General features: G+C 46.6%; 1 protein-coding gene across 1 annotated transcript in view; it reads right to left on the reverse strand.

The window, feature by feature from the left end:
• PLEKHO2 (pleckstrin homology domain containing O2) overlaps positions 1 to 17,747 on the reverse strand; it is a 42,629-nt gene that overhangs the window by 4,973 nt on the left and 19,909 nt on the right. Inside the window, exons 3-5 of the mRNA XM_077918973.1 lie at positions 12,304 to 12,420; positions 5,362 to 5,466; positions 2,416 to 2,514 (exon numbers count right to left, since the gene is read on the reverse strand). Of these exons, the coding sequence (XP_077775099.1) occupies positions 2,416 to 2,514; positions 5,362 to 5,466; positions 12,304 to 12,420 (321 nt within the window). The remainder of the gene's footprint in view (positions 1 to 2,415; positions 2,515 to 5,361; positions 5,467 to 12,303; positions 12,421 to 17,747) is intronic.

A 17,747-nucleotide genomic window follows, 5' to 3' on the forward strand; every position in this document is an offset into this window, starting at 1 on the left:
TCCCTGAACCATCTCCATTTCACCTGCTCATTACAAGACCTACTTTTTTTTTTTAAGTGACCCTTGCTTGTCCCCACCCCCTCCAGATCCCTTTTTCCTTTTGTGTCATGTCTTCTAGATTGCAAGCCTATAGGCAGGGACTGCCTGGCTTTTACTGCTATATGTAAGCTGCTCTAGGAGGTTTTTCATCAGAAGAGCACGTTAAAAGAAGATAATCAGTCTTTTGAGCCACCTGGCTTTCAAAGAACAATTTAGGAACTCCTGAAACCAAAAAGGCAATTAAAGTCCTACCTCGGCTTATGCTACCCTCGGGTAACGTAAACTTCGGGTTGCGAAAGTGGCATACACAGAAGCGCTATATCACGCCGCGCATATGCGCAGAAGTGGCACCTCCAGTTGCGAAAATCTTGGGATCCAGTCGGAACTCTGGAACGGATCCTGTCCGCAACCGGCGATACCACTGTACTACAGAGCTAAAATCAGGCATCTGACACAGGCACTGGGTATACACCACTGGTTTTTCCTTACTGACCACCATGCATTTATTTTTTATTTTAGTTAAGTTTTCTTTAATGTGGCAGGTTCACACAGCATGTAGGCAGACACAAGAGTGAGACCTGATCTCATCTTCCCTCCTTATGCAGAACCTCAAACGTGAACCAAGTACTACAGAGGTCCTTCCAGCACTGCTGTCGGACAACAGTACCCTTGGTTTTATTGTAATCCTTCCAACATAGAACTGTTGTCTGGAAAGTATGTCACATGGGTCCCTTACATCAGCCTTCACCAACCTGGTGCTCGACAGATGTTTTGGACCGCAACGTCCATAATCCCCAAGCAGCATGGTTGTGCTGTCAAAAACATCTGGAAGAAACCATGTTGGCTTAAGGCTGTGGGTGGTTTGCATGAGCAGAGCCTTCTCTTGCCAAAGAGGGGCACCCCTCCAATATGCGCCTTTCCTGTCTATTGAGGTCATCATTTAAGTCCTTCTTGTGCATCCTCTCACCATCAGTGAGGGTGTCCGTGGTGACTGTTTTATTCCTTTGGGCTTTCAATTTGGAGTGACTGTGATGCTCTGGCAATTCACTTTCACTCTACTGGTTATTATCGATTTTTAAATCATGTACATGTTTAACCTTGATTTATGATCGTTTTACTATCATTTGGATTTGGCTTGTTGGCTAGCAGTTTCAGAGGCTTCTGCCAAGCAGCAACCTAGGAACATTTGGACTAAATATAAGCACCAAATTGTAAGGTTCTGTGCACAGGAGAGGGGTGGCATGAGAGCCCAAGACTTGACTCCATAGCTTGCAGCATAAATAACTTATATGCAAGATTTACTACAGATCTGGAGGTGGGGGGACAGGGAAAATGTGCTATATATAATTCTCTTGTCCAAAATTAATTATATACTGTATAATATAACAGAATATACCGTATTTTTCGCTCTATAAGATGCACCAGACCACAAGACGCACCTAGTTTTTGGAGGAGGAAACCAAGAAAAAAAAATATTCTGAATCCCAGAAGCCAGAACAGCAAGAGGGATTGCTGCGCAGCAAAAGCAGCGATCCCTCTTGCTGTTCTGGCTTCTGGGATAGCTGTGCAGCCTGCATTCACTCCATAAGATGCGCACACATTTCCCCTTACTTTTTAGGAGGGAAAAAGTGAGTCTTATAGAGCAAAAAATACGGTATACTTCAAGAACTTTTTTTCAGCCGGAACTCAGTTCCGGCACGTCAGTTGTGCACGATTGGCATTCTAAGAGAACAAGGGAGGTGTTCCTAGTGAGTTCCGGCACCTCTTTTTCTAAAAAAAATAGCACTATATATTTCACACATATACATGCAAAGATAAAGACTCTCAACTAACAAATTTTATATTTGCTGTAATGAATCTGTTCATCTTTAAGGTGACACAAGATATTCTGATTGTTTTCACTGCAAGAAACTAATGTTGCTACGTGCCAGGAAATTGTTTACAGGGGAAAAGCCATAGCGCAGGCATGGCCAAACTTGGCCCTCCAGCTGTTTTGAGACTACAATTCCTATCACCCCTGACCACCAGTCCTTTTAGCTAGGGATGATGGGAGCTGTAGTCCCCAAAAAAGCTGGAGGGCCAAGTTTGGCCATGGCTGCCATTGCGCATAGCTGTGAATGCAGATGGTCCCAGGTTCAATCCCCAGCAACTGCAGTTGGGGATGAGAGAGACTCCTGCTTGAGACCCTGAGGAACCACTGCCAATCAGTGCAGACAGTACTGAGGTGGTTGAACCAATGGTCTGACTGAGTATACAGCTGCTTCCTAGGTTCCAAAGGCTGCACAAATTGGCTCTCGTGGTGCATTTAAGATACAGAATTCAGACTACCAAACATAAAAAGTGGAGTTGGGTTTTTTTCCTAGCCTTGATTATTACCTCTTTGAGATGGTATCTGGTTGGTGGACGACGGCCCTGAGCCAGTTTTGCTCTGTTTCGTGTCACGTGTTCCAGAGAGAGGTCTGGATCAACCTTCACCTTTAAACAGGGAAGAAAACAAGAGGAGGGAAACAACATCACCTTCTTTGCCCATGAATGGATGAAGACTAAAGGAATCCAGCTTTCCAACCCTGCTAAAACTACCAAGTTTGGATGACTCCTTCACACATTAATTGATACAGCACAGAAATCAATCACTGCACTAAAAACCACTACGAGGTATAATTTATATAAGAGATGGCCTTGTTTTTCCAATCCTCCCGGCACCAAGTAGAGAGTTAGCCACTTCTGATCTGGAGAGCAGTAGCCCTCGCGTTAGAATAGGAAAGGTCTCTGGAACATAGGACTGTAACTCAGTGGTAGTACACAGTCTTTGCACACAGGAGGTCCTAGCAATTCTACACAAGGCAGGGGAAAATAGCAGAATCATAGAAGTGTAAAGTTGGACGGAACCACAAGGGTCATCTAGTCCAACCCCCTGCAATGCAGGAATCTTTTGCCCAACGTCAGACTCAAACACACAACTCTGAGATTAAGAGCCTCATGCTCTACCAACTGAGCTACCTTAGGAATCTTATTCTGAAACTCTGAAGAGTCATTCAGTGTAGACAACACTGAAAGAATATCTATGTTCTCTCATCTTATACCAGGAAGGAAGACATGTCAGAGTTTTCAACCTCAAACTAGACCCTTCCACCCAAACTACTTAGGATCTCAACAATGCCGTTAACATCTCTTCTCCCGCTAAAGAGAGCCCCCTACCACCAGGATGAAAAAGTTGGCTGTCACAAGTTTATAACATTTGCCAGAGTGGTACAAGCAGGTATTTGGGGTCCATGGGCTGGGATGGTTGATGCAGGATTTGCACACAAAGACACTGCCATTGTTCAAACATTTAAAAATGACAAGCTCTTTTTGAAAATCGATTGATTGTGTGTGAAGCAGCCCTGACTTCCAAATAACTATATAGTACATATAGTACTGCCATGCAGGGGCTGGTGGTTATATTATCCTTGATATGCAATTGCACTGGAATGTATAGTACATTCGTCATTAATCAATATGTTGTTGTGATTGGCAGTCCATTTTATGATAACCTTAAATGTTACAATGTTCATATAAAGCAAACTGACTTATTTGTCAGCTTGATGTGTTAAGTTTTGAAATGATTTTAGTATTTGATAGTTATGAGCAATGATGTATTGACTTATTGATACAGTAAGATTTTCTGCTGTAGCAGAGTCCAATAACCTTAGAATCATGCTGAGATTTTTCAGCAATGGAGAAAAGGGCCCCATAAAGTCTGTTCTAGCACCCTTCTGGATTCTCTTCTCGTACATAGTTCTTTTTCCAGAAAGACCCAAGTTTTCAGCCTTAGATGCTTTGGAAGCCTGCTCACCCAGGAGACTCTTCCTTTTGGACGCTGTCAGCAAGGGGCAGATGGAGTTCATTAGCACACCCACCCACCAGAGGAAAACAATATGTCCAGACTTCACAATGCACTAGTTCAGGGCATCCACAGCCGCCTTTGGCAGCGACTCCATAGATACAGCAAACGCTGCCAGCATCACCCAACATGACATCACTTCTGCAATTCCTTCTTCCTGTGTAACGGGAGCCCTGAATGCCTTGAATTCAGCCTCCCCCCCCCCCCCGCCTTGGATTTGCAAGGCAACTGCAATTAGTCTGCTGTTCCCAGCTGGCCCTGTTGTGCTCAGTTTGAGGAGCGGCGATACCACGATGCTCAAAGCCAATTCAGTTCTGCTAGAAGGGGGAAATGTTGTTGGTGGGAGAGGGATGGGTTAGTTCTTATGAAACAGTTTCCTTCTCAACGGTTACAGCTCCACACTGCACACACACACACACAAATCTCCCTTTGGGCTTAATTGCGAGAGAGAGCGAGGAGGGGAGGAGACGGAAAACCAGACTCCAAGTTCATTCAGAGTTTACATTCCGCTGCCAAAACTGCCCTTGATACAGGCCCACGGAGGGCCAGCCCAAGCGGATTTTCTTCTCCGGCCAAAATAAATCCTTTCCCCTCGGCACCGCCAAGCCTAGAGCTAGATGCAATACTGGGGGGGGGGGGGGACACCCACCTGAAATTCACTTGCTCATGCGATATCACTGCTTATAGGAGGAGCAGGTGTGGGACTTCTTGCAGCCTGAGAGATGCATTCCTTCATGGGAAACCCTCAGAAGGGGCTTGGGCCAGAAGCAAATGGTGAAGCAGCAGGAGGGACTTTTACCTCCGGATAGTAGATGACAGGGACGCAGGTGGCGCTGTGGGTGGAGCCTAGGACTTGCCGATCAGAAGGTCAGCGGTTCGAATCCCCGCGATGGGGTGAGCTCCCGTTGCTCAGTCCCTGCTCCTGCCAACCTAGCAGTTAAAAAGCACCTCAAAGTGCAAATAGATAAATAGGTACCGCTCTGGCGGGAAGGTAAACGGCGTTTCCATGTGCTGCTCTGGTTCGCCAGAAGCGGCTTAGTCATGCTGGCCACATGACCTGGAAGCTGTATGCTGGCTCCCTCGGCCAATAAAGCGAGATGAGTGCCGCAACCCCAGAGTCGGTCACAACTGGACCTAACGGTCAGGGGTCACCTTTACCTTTACAGTAGGTGACATTCCAGGAAGGAGAGGTGTGTGTGTGCAGATTTCTGCGCGGCTGGGATGTAGCCTGCTGGACAAAAGTAAGAGTCACATCCACTGCTCCACCCAGTTTTGCCTCTGGCCCCACCTACCACGGGCGTGTGGCTCTTGGAAGGCTGCCATTGAAGGAATGTGGCCTCAGGGATGAAAAGGTTTCCCTACTCCTGCTACAGACAATGCTGAGCTGGATGGACCAGTATGAAGCAGAGCAGAAAGCAGCTCCCTGTCATTCACGCTACCTCGTCCAGTATTCTGTTTTTGCCCCGGTTGATGCCGTCATTGAGAGCTTTCATCCACGACTCCTTTTCTTCCCCGCTGGATGCCTGAAATTTGATATCTTGCACCTGAAAAAGGAAAAGAGAGAGGTGTGGACTATACTCAAGGACTGCAATTTGGGTTTACGGTTGGCTTGTGTTTTTTCTTTTCTTTTTAAAATAAAATCAACGCCCATTCCGCATTTCAATCAATGCTGAGAAATCCACCGAAGCACGGGCAACGGCTAAACCAGGTAGCTCAAAGGAACAAAGATTTTCTTGTGCTGTAGATAAGGCTTGAAAAAGTTGATCACACCCAACTGCAGAGGACCAGCCACTTTCTAGAGAACCAGCAATCTACTTTCCTGCAGACCAGGGGTGATTAACCTACAGCCCTCCAGATGTAACTGGTCCAATCATTCCTGACTATTGGCCATGCTGGTGAAGGCTGTTGAGGGTTGGAAGTCCAAAAACATTTCGAGGGACAAAGGTTTCCCATCCCTGCTGTAACGTGTAAATTCAGTTTTAGCCAGAAAATGTGTTTTCAGCCAGGGATGGGGAAGCTATGACCCTCCAGATGTTGTTGGACTTCAACTTCCATCACAATATTATAATAATAATATAATATAATATAATATAATATAATATAATATAATATAATATAATATAATATAATATAATATAATATAATATAATATAATATAATAATATAATAATAATATAATAATATAATATAATATAATATAATATAATATAATATAATATAATATAATAATAATATAATAATTTATTATTTATATCCCGCCCATCTGACTGGGTTTCTATGACCATGGCCATGCTCATTGGGGTTGATGGGAGTTGGAGTCCAACAACATCCAGAGAGCGACACGTTGACCACTGGACTGGTATCTACTGGGTGACTGGATTCTTCCAAAGAATTCTGGAGTTCGTGGGCCTCTGTTATTTACTAGAGACACCTGTAAAAACGTAAAAGGTGGCTAAGAGCACTTAAAATCAGTGGTTTGGATCTTAACTCTCTTTCTATCTTTGGAAAAGAGTTCACATTTGTGAAAAATGAAAGTAAATGGTCGTGGCGCCCCCAAACAGAATCCCCAGCATCTTCAGGTAGGGCTGGGAAAGCTGCCCTGTCTCCAGCCCTGGAGAGCTGCTGCCAACCAGTGTAGACAACACTGAGCTAGATAGAAGAATCGTCAGACTTGGTATAATGCAGTTTTCAGTGTTCATATACCGTATTTTTTGCTCTATAAGACGCACCAGACAAAAAGACGCACCTAGTTTTTGAAGGAGGAAAACAAGGGAAAAAATATTCTGAATCTCAGAAGCCAGAACAGCAAGAGGGATCGCTGTGCAGTTAAAGCAGCAATCCCTCTTGATGTTCTGGCTTCTGGGATAGCTGCACAGCCTGCATTCGCTCCATAAGACGCACACACATTTCCTCTTACTTTTTAGGAGGGAAAAAGTGAGTCTTATAGAGCAAAAATTACGGTAAATGGGACGTTGCTGCCTTCTCCTTCCTTCTGTAGTCCCATGTGCCCTTCCGTCTGTTTCTTTGAGCTGGGGAACTGCCGATGGAGTGGGGGGTTGGGCAGAAATCGCCCTGGCCACATGCACTAATGGAAGAGCAATTTAGGATCTAAGACAATAAGCACAACAACAACACCCTTAAAAGCTCAGTATTGTCTGGTGGTGGCTCTCCAGGGTTTCAGGCAGTCCAGCCTGGAAGTTCTAAGGACTGAATCTGGGACCTTTTGCATACTCTACTACTCAACCACAGCTCTTCCTCTAAAAACAGAGTGAGATTCTAGTCCTCGTTGTTCTGAATAGTTGATTGGAATAGGATGCTGCCTTATACCAAGTCAGAATATTGGCCCATCCAGCTCAGTATTGTCCACACTGACTGGCAGCAGTTCTCCAGGGTTTCTAACACGGGACATTCTTATGCCTATCTGGAGATGCCGGGGATTGAACCTGGGACCTTCTGCATGCGAAGCAGATGTTCTTCCACTGAGCTATGTCCCTTCCCCACCTCTGCCCCCTTGTAGACAATACTGAGCTAGGTCTAACTCTGTAAAAGGCAGATCTGATGGGGTGTTTTTTTCCTCCCCTGCTGCTGCAGCTGCTACCAAGGTAAAAAGGGTCAGCAGCCCAAGCAGACAACCAAGAGGGACAGTTTGCTGGATGGACATTGTGCTCCTCCCAAGTGCCCAGCCAGCTGAGTCTGAGTCACCCTTATAAACACAGCCCTGCAGTGCCAGGGAAAAAAAGCTGTTCTGGCAAATCACAGCATGAGAGCACCCATGCTGAACAACACGTGCAGCTTACTGTAATTTTAAGAGTGTCCCAATAGCCCAGCCATCTTTTTCCATGACAAGCCGTTGGCTAGAAACCCACAGAATGAAGGCGAGGGGAAAGGTGTGTTTTGGGAAGGGAGTCGCACACATTTTATTTAGAGAGAGAGAGAGAGAGAAGTCACTCGATGCATTCCAAAACAGACACGCTTCCCCCATGAAATAGCAGCAGCAGCATCCATCTAAATTGCCCAGAAAGCCACTCCCGACCTAATGAGGGGTTGGGGTTGCGGGTTCACGCCCCCAACTACAATCTCGCGGGGCTGGCGTCAGCCCCGCGGGACGCAGGGATTCCCCTAGTTCATCAATATTCATCACCCTCAGCGCCAGCCAATCGGATGGCGCTGGGGGCGGGCTTGCCAGGTACACTTAAGGTCAGGGCAGCCCTGACTTGCCCCCTTTTCTTTCCTGCAGCAGCTGCGGTTTCCCACCCACCCGCCCTCTAGGTTTACATTCGGACTTTGCTATGGGCTTTGGCTGGTCGCCGCAAGGGGCCTGGTAGGAGTTTTTCCATTTGGCAAATTGGCTGTATTTTGAGCCACTTGGTTTTTTCGCCTACCTCGTAGGAAAACGTCACAACCTCTGGTTTTGGCGGTTAGGCATTGGCAGGGGTATTGTTATGCAAATGATGTCGGGGGGGAGGAACGCCATCACCTCCCCTAAATCTTGATGGGTAGTTCGTTAAAGGACTCCGGGGGGCGTCGCCTCGTCCGAAACCTACGGAGGCTAGGGCCTAAAGCGCACCCGAGCGGTAACCCCTCGGGGAGCACCTAGGGATGTGCATCTCGGGGGCTCCCCCTGTTTAACCCTTCCCGGTTAGACCGGATAGTCTGTTAGGGCCAATGCTTAAAGCCAATACCGCTCTTACCTGTAATCAATAAAGTTGTGGCCATTTCCGCCCATTAACCTTAATTCTGGTGTGCTGTGTCTTTATTTACTCCATTTGTGGGTGGGGGCGGGTATCGCCATGCAACAGCAAGAACAGGAGTTGAAGGAGGCCTTCCAAGCCTGTCAGACTGGTCCACAGGACTTAACCCAAACCATGTCCCTTTTCCAGGCCACAGCTCACATCAGTCCTCCTGACATGGCCCCATAAAGTGCTTCTGCTTGGCTGAAAAGCATCCTTGAACCATGATACCTGTATACCTGAAGGAGCATCTCCACCCCCATCATTCAGCCCGGACACTGAGATCCAGCGCCGAGGGCCTTCCGACGGTTCCCTCATTGCGAGAGATGAGGTTACAGGGAACCAGACAGAGGGCCTTCTCAATAGTGGCGCCCACCCTGTGGAACACCCTCCCTTCAGATGTGAAGGAAATGTAGCTATCCCATCTTTAAAAGACATCTGAAGGCAGCCCTGTTTAGGGAAGTTTTAAATATTTAATGCTGTATTGTTTTTAACATTCGATTGGGAGCCGCCCAGAGTGGCTGGGGAAACTCAGCCAGATGGGCGGAGTATAAATAATAAATTATTATTATTATTATTATGCCTCTTGCTTTCCTGGATGAAATGTTCTTGTTGAGGAATACAGTGGTACCTCAGGTTAAGTACTTAATTCATTCTGGAGGTCCATACTTAACCTGAAACTGTTCTTAACCTGAAGCACCACTTTAGCTAATGGGGCCTCCTGCTGCTGCCGCGCCGCCAGAGCCCGATTTCTGTTCTTATCCTGAAGCAAAGTTCTTAACCTGAAGCACTATTTCTGGCTTAGTGGAGTGTGTAACCTGAAGTGTATTTAACCTGAAGCGTATGTAACCTGAGGTACCACTGTACAGCCTGCAGTATCAAGGTGATGTTGTATTGTTTGCTCCACCCACTTTGCCTCTGGCTCCACCCACCAAAGTACGGGGCCCCCGGAATATTGTCCCTACACCTGGTCTGACCAGCAGCAGCACTTTAGGATCTAAGACAAATAAAATTCTACCCCATCCCACGAGAGACTTCTGATTGGAAGAGTCAGGGATTGAATCTGGATTTTTTTCTGCACAATATCTTTGGATCTGCATATTCTTCCAAATGGACAGCTGGATTAGACTCCGCATCACGCGACTGAGGCCGTGAAATTTCTAAGCATCCTGGCAAATTTTCAGCATCTAGAGATGCAATATGGGTCTCTCCCCGGGCCCCCACCTCCAAAAGTGAATCCACACCCTCATGTCAAATCCTCAGCCATGAGCTGGCTTCTCCCCCCGCCCCACCTCTCATCCTACCCCTTGACAAGAAAAAGCAACTGCAGTCCGCTTGGGGTCAGGGGGCAGAAGGGGCTGAAGCTTCAGGACAGAGGAGCAAGTGTCACCAACGTGTTTGTGTGTTAATGCTCTGTTGATATATCTTCCCACAGCTGCAATTCCAAAACAGGAAAATAAAAAAGGGACGCACAGTTGTGTATGCTGGCCTACTAATGGAAGCCCGGTGTAACATCTGCACAATTATGTTGCCTGTCAACACTCGCGCCAGATTCCCAGTGAATGCAAGCTATGTGGGGGTTGGGGAGGCTCTGAACAGTAAACTTTTCGTTGGCGTGAGTCAACCACTCCAGCCACAGAGTTTCATTCTGAAATTGGTCCCCCTGCATCCCTTTGGTTCTCAACAAGGCAGGATCAGAAACCAAGAACTGCAAAAGGGATTTGTGCACTGAAAGGCTCTGCAAATCCCAAAATGCCTTTGCAACAGTGTACAGAGATCCTCCATTTGAGGGGTGATCCTGAGCCAGTTAAACAGGCAATGAATTTGCAGCTGGTGGGAGGCACATCTGGATGGGGGGTGGAGAAGACCTACACAGTGTGACCCAGGATCCCACCCCCCTTGTGTGTTCTTTCAAGGCATGCAGGAATTGGAACAATGAGTGTGTGGCTAAGAGAAGTTTCATGTTAATGTTAAGTAAAGGTAAAGGGACCCCAGACCATTAGGTCCAGTCGTGACCGACTCCGGGGTTGCGGTGCTCATCTCGCTTTATTGGCCGAGGGAGCCGGCGTACAGCTTCCGGGTCATGTGGCCAGCATGACTAAGCCGCTTCTGGCGAACCAGAGCAGTGCACGGAAACGCCGTTTACCTTCCCGCCGGAGTGGTACCTATTTATTTACTTGCACTTTGAGGTGCTTTCGAACTGCTAGGTTGGCAGGAGCAGGGACCGAACCACGGGAGCTCACCCCATCGCGGGGATTCGAACTGCCGACCTTCTGATCACCAAGTTCTAGGCTCTGTGGTTTAACCCACAGCGCCACCCGTGTCCCTATGTTAATGTTAGTGAGAGGTTATAAGAGAAGCCACTGGTCCTCTGGGCTACTGCCACATAGTAAGTAGTGTAGTGGCAAACTCAGAAGTGCAGGGTCCCTTCATGATAGTCACAGCTATGACTCCTCATCGTCACACCCCCTCACAGCCATGCCCCTTCTAAGATTATACAATAATAATTAGGAATCCATTGCAATGATCAATGCAGATCTGTGTTGCCTTTCAGCTACCATCTACTATTTTCTGTTAACATACACGGGCAAATGATTTGGAGTGCTCCAGTATCTTCTTTTGGAATGACTTAAGTTGCATTTCCCTTATACGTAACAGAACCTACCATTCTCTTGAAATTGAAGCCCCTTGTGTTTTCAGCATCCCTAAATGCTTAGCCTTGGGGCATTCAGAACAAACTCCCCCTCTGTGTTATTCCTGCACACCTTCTCCAGAGTGACCCCCAGAGCCAATCCTCAGTGACTGACTCACCTCCTTTCACGCTGACTGGATCCAATCAACACAATGTTGGTTCATCTCAATAGCTAAAAGAACTTCTATTTCATGCTGATTGGGCAGTTCTGGGATGCTAGAGACAGGGACCCTGCTGCAGAAAGCATAGCAGGTCTTCAACGGTGTTATGTACTGAGTTGAACAGGATCCAAAATGCAGCAGTCTGATTGGTCCTAGAACAATAGGATCCAAAATGCAGCAGTCTGATTGGTTCTAGAACAATAGGATTCAGAATGCAGCAGTCTGATTGGTCCCAGAACAATGCAGCAGTATGACTGGTCTGCAGGAGCCACCCAATCCAGCTCCAGATGGAAGTGAATCCACAACCTGATTGGCCTACAGGAGAATTCCAGAATTAGCCAATCACGTGCAGCCCATTGTGTAAATAATGTATATAGAGCAGATACTTTGGGGGAACTTTCATTCCTCCTCACCACTATGAGCTGAATAAAGAGCATGGAATCCACTCTCGACTCCGAGTATATTTCAGACCTCTTGCAACCCTGAATCACGTCTGTTTGCGCCCATAAGGCTGACCCAACAGGCAGAACAAGAAGGCTGCTACATGGGAAAGTCCAGCTCTTCAGCAAACTACACCTCTAACTAGAGCAACACAGCACACACTTTATATACTTAAGGTTTTAAGTTCAGTCTCTGACTTCTCAAGCCAATACATCTTCATGACACCCTGGAGAGCTGTGAAAAAGAACAGCTGTGAAGCATGGATAAGTACACAGCACCAGGCAGCAGTGCTGGCTTCTTGGGGAGGGGTGACAAATAAATGCAATTCATCCATGTACAAAGAGAAGGACATCCTACCTTGTGACCCGGAGACCGGATTAAAATGAACCGATTTTTCCTTTTCAGGAGGGCGCGCAACTCTTGGCATCTGTCGTACCGTTCCAGCTCCACGGTCTCAACACACTTCTGTTCATCCTGCAAGGGGCGGGGGAATAAAACGCACTGAGTTACTCTGATCTAGGACATGAAACCAGGCGCAATGTTGCGCGGAGGGCACTGGGCTTGGACTAGGACGGCCTGGGTTCGAATCCTGCCTCAACCCGAGGCCCACTGGCAAGGCCTCAAGCAGCCATTCTCATTTCAACAAACATTCTAGGCTGTGCAATTCTGCAAGGGTGTAAAAAGCTCACAGATTGCAACACTGGACGACAGAAGGCAGCTTGTGAGTGTGGAAATGGAACTTAGTGATTTAAGCTCATGGCCGAAGGAAAAGAACACAGATGTGATAAAATTCACACACAATTAGGTATTTCAAACTTTTACACAGAGATGGAAAATATAAGCGTATGTCTATCATATATGAAAGCAGAGCCATTTTTTCTCATTTTGGATCATTTTTTCTGCAATTTCCACTACTTTACATCACTTAAGATGGTTCTTCTTGTGGTGAGGAACAGCAAGGAGTTTCACAGGGAATCGAAATCAATCTCTTTGCCTCCCCCCGCCCCCCCCCCAACTGCTGGAAATGCTACATCCTTTTGTGGATACAGACCAGGTGTGAGGAACCTGCGGCCCTCCATGTTGCTAGACTACAACTCCCATAATCCCTGACCATCAATCATGCTGGCTGAGGCTGACAGGGTTTGTAGTCCAGCAACTGCTGGAGGAGCACAGGTTCCTCACAGTGGGAATGTCAGCACAGGGAAGGAGGCCCAATTGACTGCACTGTAGAAGCAACTAAAATGGTCACTGGGCAGCAATATTCTAAGGGTGCAAAAGTGTGCTGTTCCAAATTCCCTTGAGACAAAACGTGTCCATATATCTGGTGCTGCTTGCTGGGTAAAGCAGAAAAATAATCTTATCATTATGGGCCCGATCCTGCAAAATCTAGCTTGTGCAAGAAACCAAGTCACAGGAAACTGAACACAACGGAAACATTGAGCAAACACAGATTATTTTTGTCTGGGTCCGTTTGAAGTCATGAGAAGCTCACCAGTCAAAGCATATATAGCTAGATTGAGTTCAATATTACTGCCCTGTCCCAGCCCAGCAGAGTCATGGGGTGCCTAAAACCCCACTGGTTTTCTTTCTTCTTCTTTTTACTTTCTTTCTCTCTCGTTTTGCATTACAAGCAAATCCCAGCTCATTAAGCACATTTAAACCATACTATAACATATAAGAGCTTGCCCCCAAGGTGAGGCCACAAAGCTCAGGAGTTCTGCCTGAGACTTTATTGCTTCCATTACATATAAAATCATTTTTCTCACACCTGAAAACTGGCACTGCACTAGATGCTACGTGGTTTAAATTGTATTTTTACTGCATCTTTTATTTCTTATATATTGCATTTTATTGTATTATAATTTGAATCCCATAGATTTCATATTGCGATACCATAAAATACAATACAAGAAGCCATAAGAAATACAATTAAAGATCAGTATGGATAGTTACTGTGAGGGACGTGCTGTCTCCCGTCTTCAACTACAAATTAACAGAGACAAACCCTCGCAGAGCTATAATTTGCAGAGTTCTCTGGGAAGAGGTATTGATTGTTAAACCTCTCAGGGAATTGGACCTCTGTGAGGGGAACAGGGGTTAACCATTCTCAGCACCATAACAGATCACAGTCCCCAGGATTCTTTGGGGGAAGCCATAACTGTTTAAAGTGGTTTGATACTGCTTTAAATGTATGGTATGGATGTGGCCTAAGATTTAGCTTCTGGATTGGTCTGCTTCTGTACATGGAATCTGTAATCTGGAAGCAGGATGTGTCATCTTGTCCTTTGTCTCAGGCAGAAAGACATCATCAGCCAGTCCTGAGCAGGTATGTGTTGGAGAAGGCACAGCTTTAAATACTGAAATACCCAAACCACTTGGAGCTTTATAGGTAATAACCAGCACTTTGAATTGTGCCCAGGAATGAATCATAGAATTGTAGACTTGGAAGTTACCCTGAGGAATCTAGGTCAAGGGTCAGTAAGATTTATCTTGCCTGGGCATGCGCACACCTGCGATTTCCGGCATCTGCACGTGCGCAGACGCGATTTCCAGCGCTGTGGAAGCGAGTGGCCACGCTGCGTCGGTTTAGCGCAGCGTGCAAGCGGGCAGCTCAGTTTGGGGATGGCTCATGGGCCGGTCAAATGACCTATGCGGGCCGCTTCTGGCCCATGGGCTTTAGGTTGGTGACCCCTGATCTAGGCCAATCCCCTGCAATAAGCAGGAATATGCAACTGTCCCATGAAGAGATCAAACCTGCAAACTTGACATTATCAGCACCACCAATGAGCTGGAAGCCTGTTCAGACTGAAAGGGGAAAACAGTATTCTGCTCAAAATACCAGTGAGCCCTGACAACACTCTGGGAGCTGTATTATTATTATTATTATTATTATTATTATTATTATTATTATTATTATTTGAATTTATATACCGCCCTATACCTGGGGGTCTCAGGGCGATTCACAGAATAAAATCAAGTCATAAAATGACAAAATACATAATATTTGCACCAGCTAGCATTTCCTACTAACTTTTCAAGGGCAGCTGTATGTGAAGCATGTTGCAGTAATCCATGCTAAATGTGCCCAAAGTACATGCGACAGTAGCCAGATCAGCTTCACCTAAAAAAGGGTCGAGTTGGCACACCAACCAAAGGTCCATGAAGGCTTTAATCCTGAAATGGCCCATTTACACACACAATGTCCTTATATGATATTACAAGTGTGTGTGTGTGTGTGTGTGTGTGTGTGTGAAGGAACCCCTTTGATACCTTTTATTGCACAAGGCTAACACTATTGTTATCATTTTTTTTAATTTATATCCTGCCCTTTTCGCAGATTCGAGGTGGCTCACAAAAATTAAAGCAAACATGAAAAAAAGCACAGATAGCTAAAAACATATAAAAGACAATAGTTAAAATGGCATTTTATCTATAATAGAATTAAACAAGTTATAGAAATGCAGCACAGTACAATTAAAGGCCCCTTCCTTAAAACCAGTCAGTTCCCAAAAGTCTGTTGGAATAAAACAGTCTTCACCTGCCAGCCAGCCACAATACAACCACTGTCCTATATTTCTCCGTTTGTATTTCATTGTATATTTTGGCCACGCAGAAAAGAATATTTAAAAATATCTATTTGTCTCTATCTACCTTTATACTATGGGAAGGGACTTTGTCCTAGACCAAGGACTACTTTTTCAGATCAAGTACAAATCCCAACACATCAATTGCTTGAGGGACCGCCTTAGCCTCTTGCTTGTGTATTTTAAGCTCTCATGCAAACTGACTGTAATTTTTGCAATTCACTGCCATTTACTTCCCACCGTCTCGTTTTCTCCTTTATATGTATCTGCCAACTAACATTTCCCTTAATGCATCTGAGTCCACAAGAACTTTTGCCATAATAAATTTAAGGCCCAAAGGCTCTTAAATTGCCTTTGCTTCAAGACACCAACCCTATGGAAATCAACTGGAGAAGAAAGTGCTATTGAGCCAGCAACATCTGGAGAGTTATCACCAGAGGTGTCACCCTCTAAGGCAGAGAAGAAAACACAATCAGACAGGTGTCCTTCATGCCCATGAATGGGCAAAGAGGAGAAAGGGGAAAGGCAGACCACAAGGTATGAAGGACAATTGCCTTGGCGCTCAGTAGCAGTAGGGAACATGGGCTGTGGCAATTAAATCAGGTGTTTGTTGTGAGTGCATTTTTTAAATTTCTCATATCTCCTAGGACTTGATGACTTCCAGCTGCCCGGGGGAATAATGATTGATTAGGAACGGCCATATTTCTCCTCGTAGCCTAGCCACTGCTATCTGGGATCTGGACTACAGAAATGTGTTGCACGTGGAGCTTCCTTTGAAAGCTTTTCATTAAAAGACAATTGTCAGGGAACTGCCATCGGAAAGACAGGAGGTGCAAAGGCTCACTGAGGTTGAGAGAGACGTAGCAGCTGAAGAGGGAACCAGTAGGGGGAGATCAGGAACTCCAAGGGAAAGTGAGTCGGAGGGATGGCTCAGAGACGCTTCCAGCGAAAACAGTGGGGAGGTCTCAGGACCTCCTATAGGGACACCTACTCCTCGCCGGAAACTGTCACGCCGAGAGTCCAGGAGACGTGTTTCCGTTAAGGAGCTTTTATGTTGGAAACGATTCCGAAAGCAACCACTTTCGGATTCTGCTAGCGATTGACGCAGCCATGCTGGAGGGGCTCCGTCACAGGCAGAGGTTTGAAAACCTGATCAAACTCTGAGGGACTTGCATTTTACGCACAAGCAGCTCATCATCCCATCACAGCAATCCGAAAGTCCCCGAAAGCCAGCTTGTGCAGGGAGAGGCATCATGAGCGACCCAGCCGGAACCGGAGGAGCAGGAGCAGCTGGAGGGGGTCCAAGCCTGGAAGAAAGGTACAGGGCGTTGGAAATCCAGCTTGCCATGCAAACGGCGAGGCTTGAGGAGAGGAGGGCTCAGGATGCAGAGAAGGGAAAGGAGAAAACCACCCCGCTCGCCAGAAAGGTGCCAGGATTGGTGCAGAAATTCGGGGGGGATCCCAGAAGCTATCATGCCTTTAGAACAGAGATGCAATACGCTCTCAACCTGCAGTTTGATGACTTCCCCGATGAGGAATCGCGAGTGGCTTTTGTAATTGGCCATCTCGAATCGGGGGCGAAGGACTGGGTTAGACCCCTGATGGCAGTGAATAATGAGATCCTAAAGGACACGAGGAAGTTTTTTCGTGCCATGGACCTGATGTTTTCCAGCGACATTGAGCAGGGAGTGGTGCGAAGGCAGTTAATGGCTTGCAAACAGGGGAGCCGATCTGTCCGTGAGTACTGGACTGAGTTTACTATGTTGATTCATAAATTGGGGTGGGACCTATCGGCGGAACCCATCCAGATGCTTTTCGAAGAGGGGCTTTCTTCGGCCGTTAAAGATGAACTTTCCCGGGGGCCCAGGGCGGAGTCTATGGATCAGCTGACCTAATCCGCGCTGGCCATAGGAGCGCGCCAGGAAGCGAGGGCTTTGGAAAGGCGGGAAGGGAAAGGAGAACGTTGGAGGGATTTCCGCATTCCAGACATTCCAGAGCCACCTTTCCCGCCAGCAGAGCCGATGGAAGTTGGAACAGCGCGGGCGCGCGCAGTTTCAAATCCCAGTGAAGGGCGGAAGAAGGAGGGAAAGAGCGCCAAGAAATGTTATCTCTGCCAACAGCCAGGGCACTTTGCCAGAGTCTGCCCACAAAGAAAGGAATGGCAAGGGATGGCAGGAGCTGTTGGGGAAAAGGAGGAGGAAAGCAAGGAGCAAGTAA

Source organism: Podarcis muralis, chromosome 14 (genome assembly GCF_964188315.1).
Source record: "Podarcis muralis chromosome 14, rPodMur119.hap1.1, whole genome shotgun sequence".
NCBI classification, from domain to species: domain Eukaryota; kingdom Metazoa; phylum Chordata; class Lepidosauria; order Squamata; family Lacertidae; genus Podarcis; species Podarcis muralis.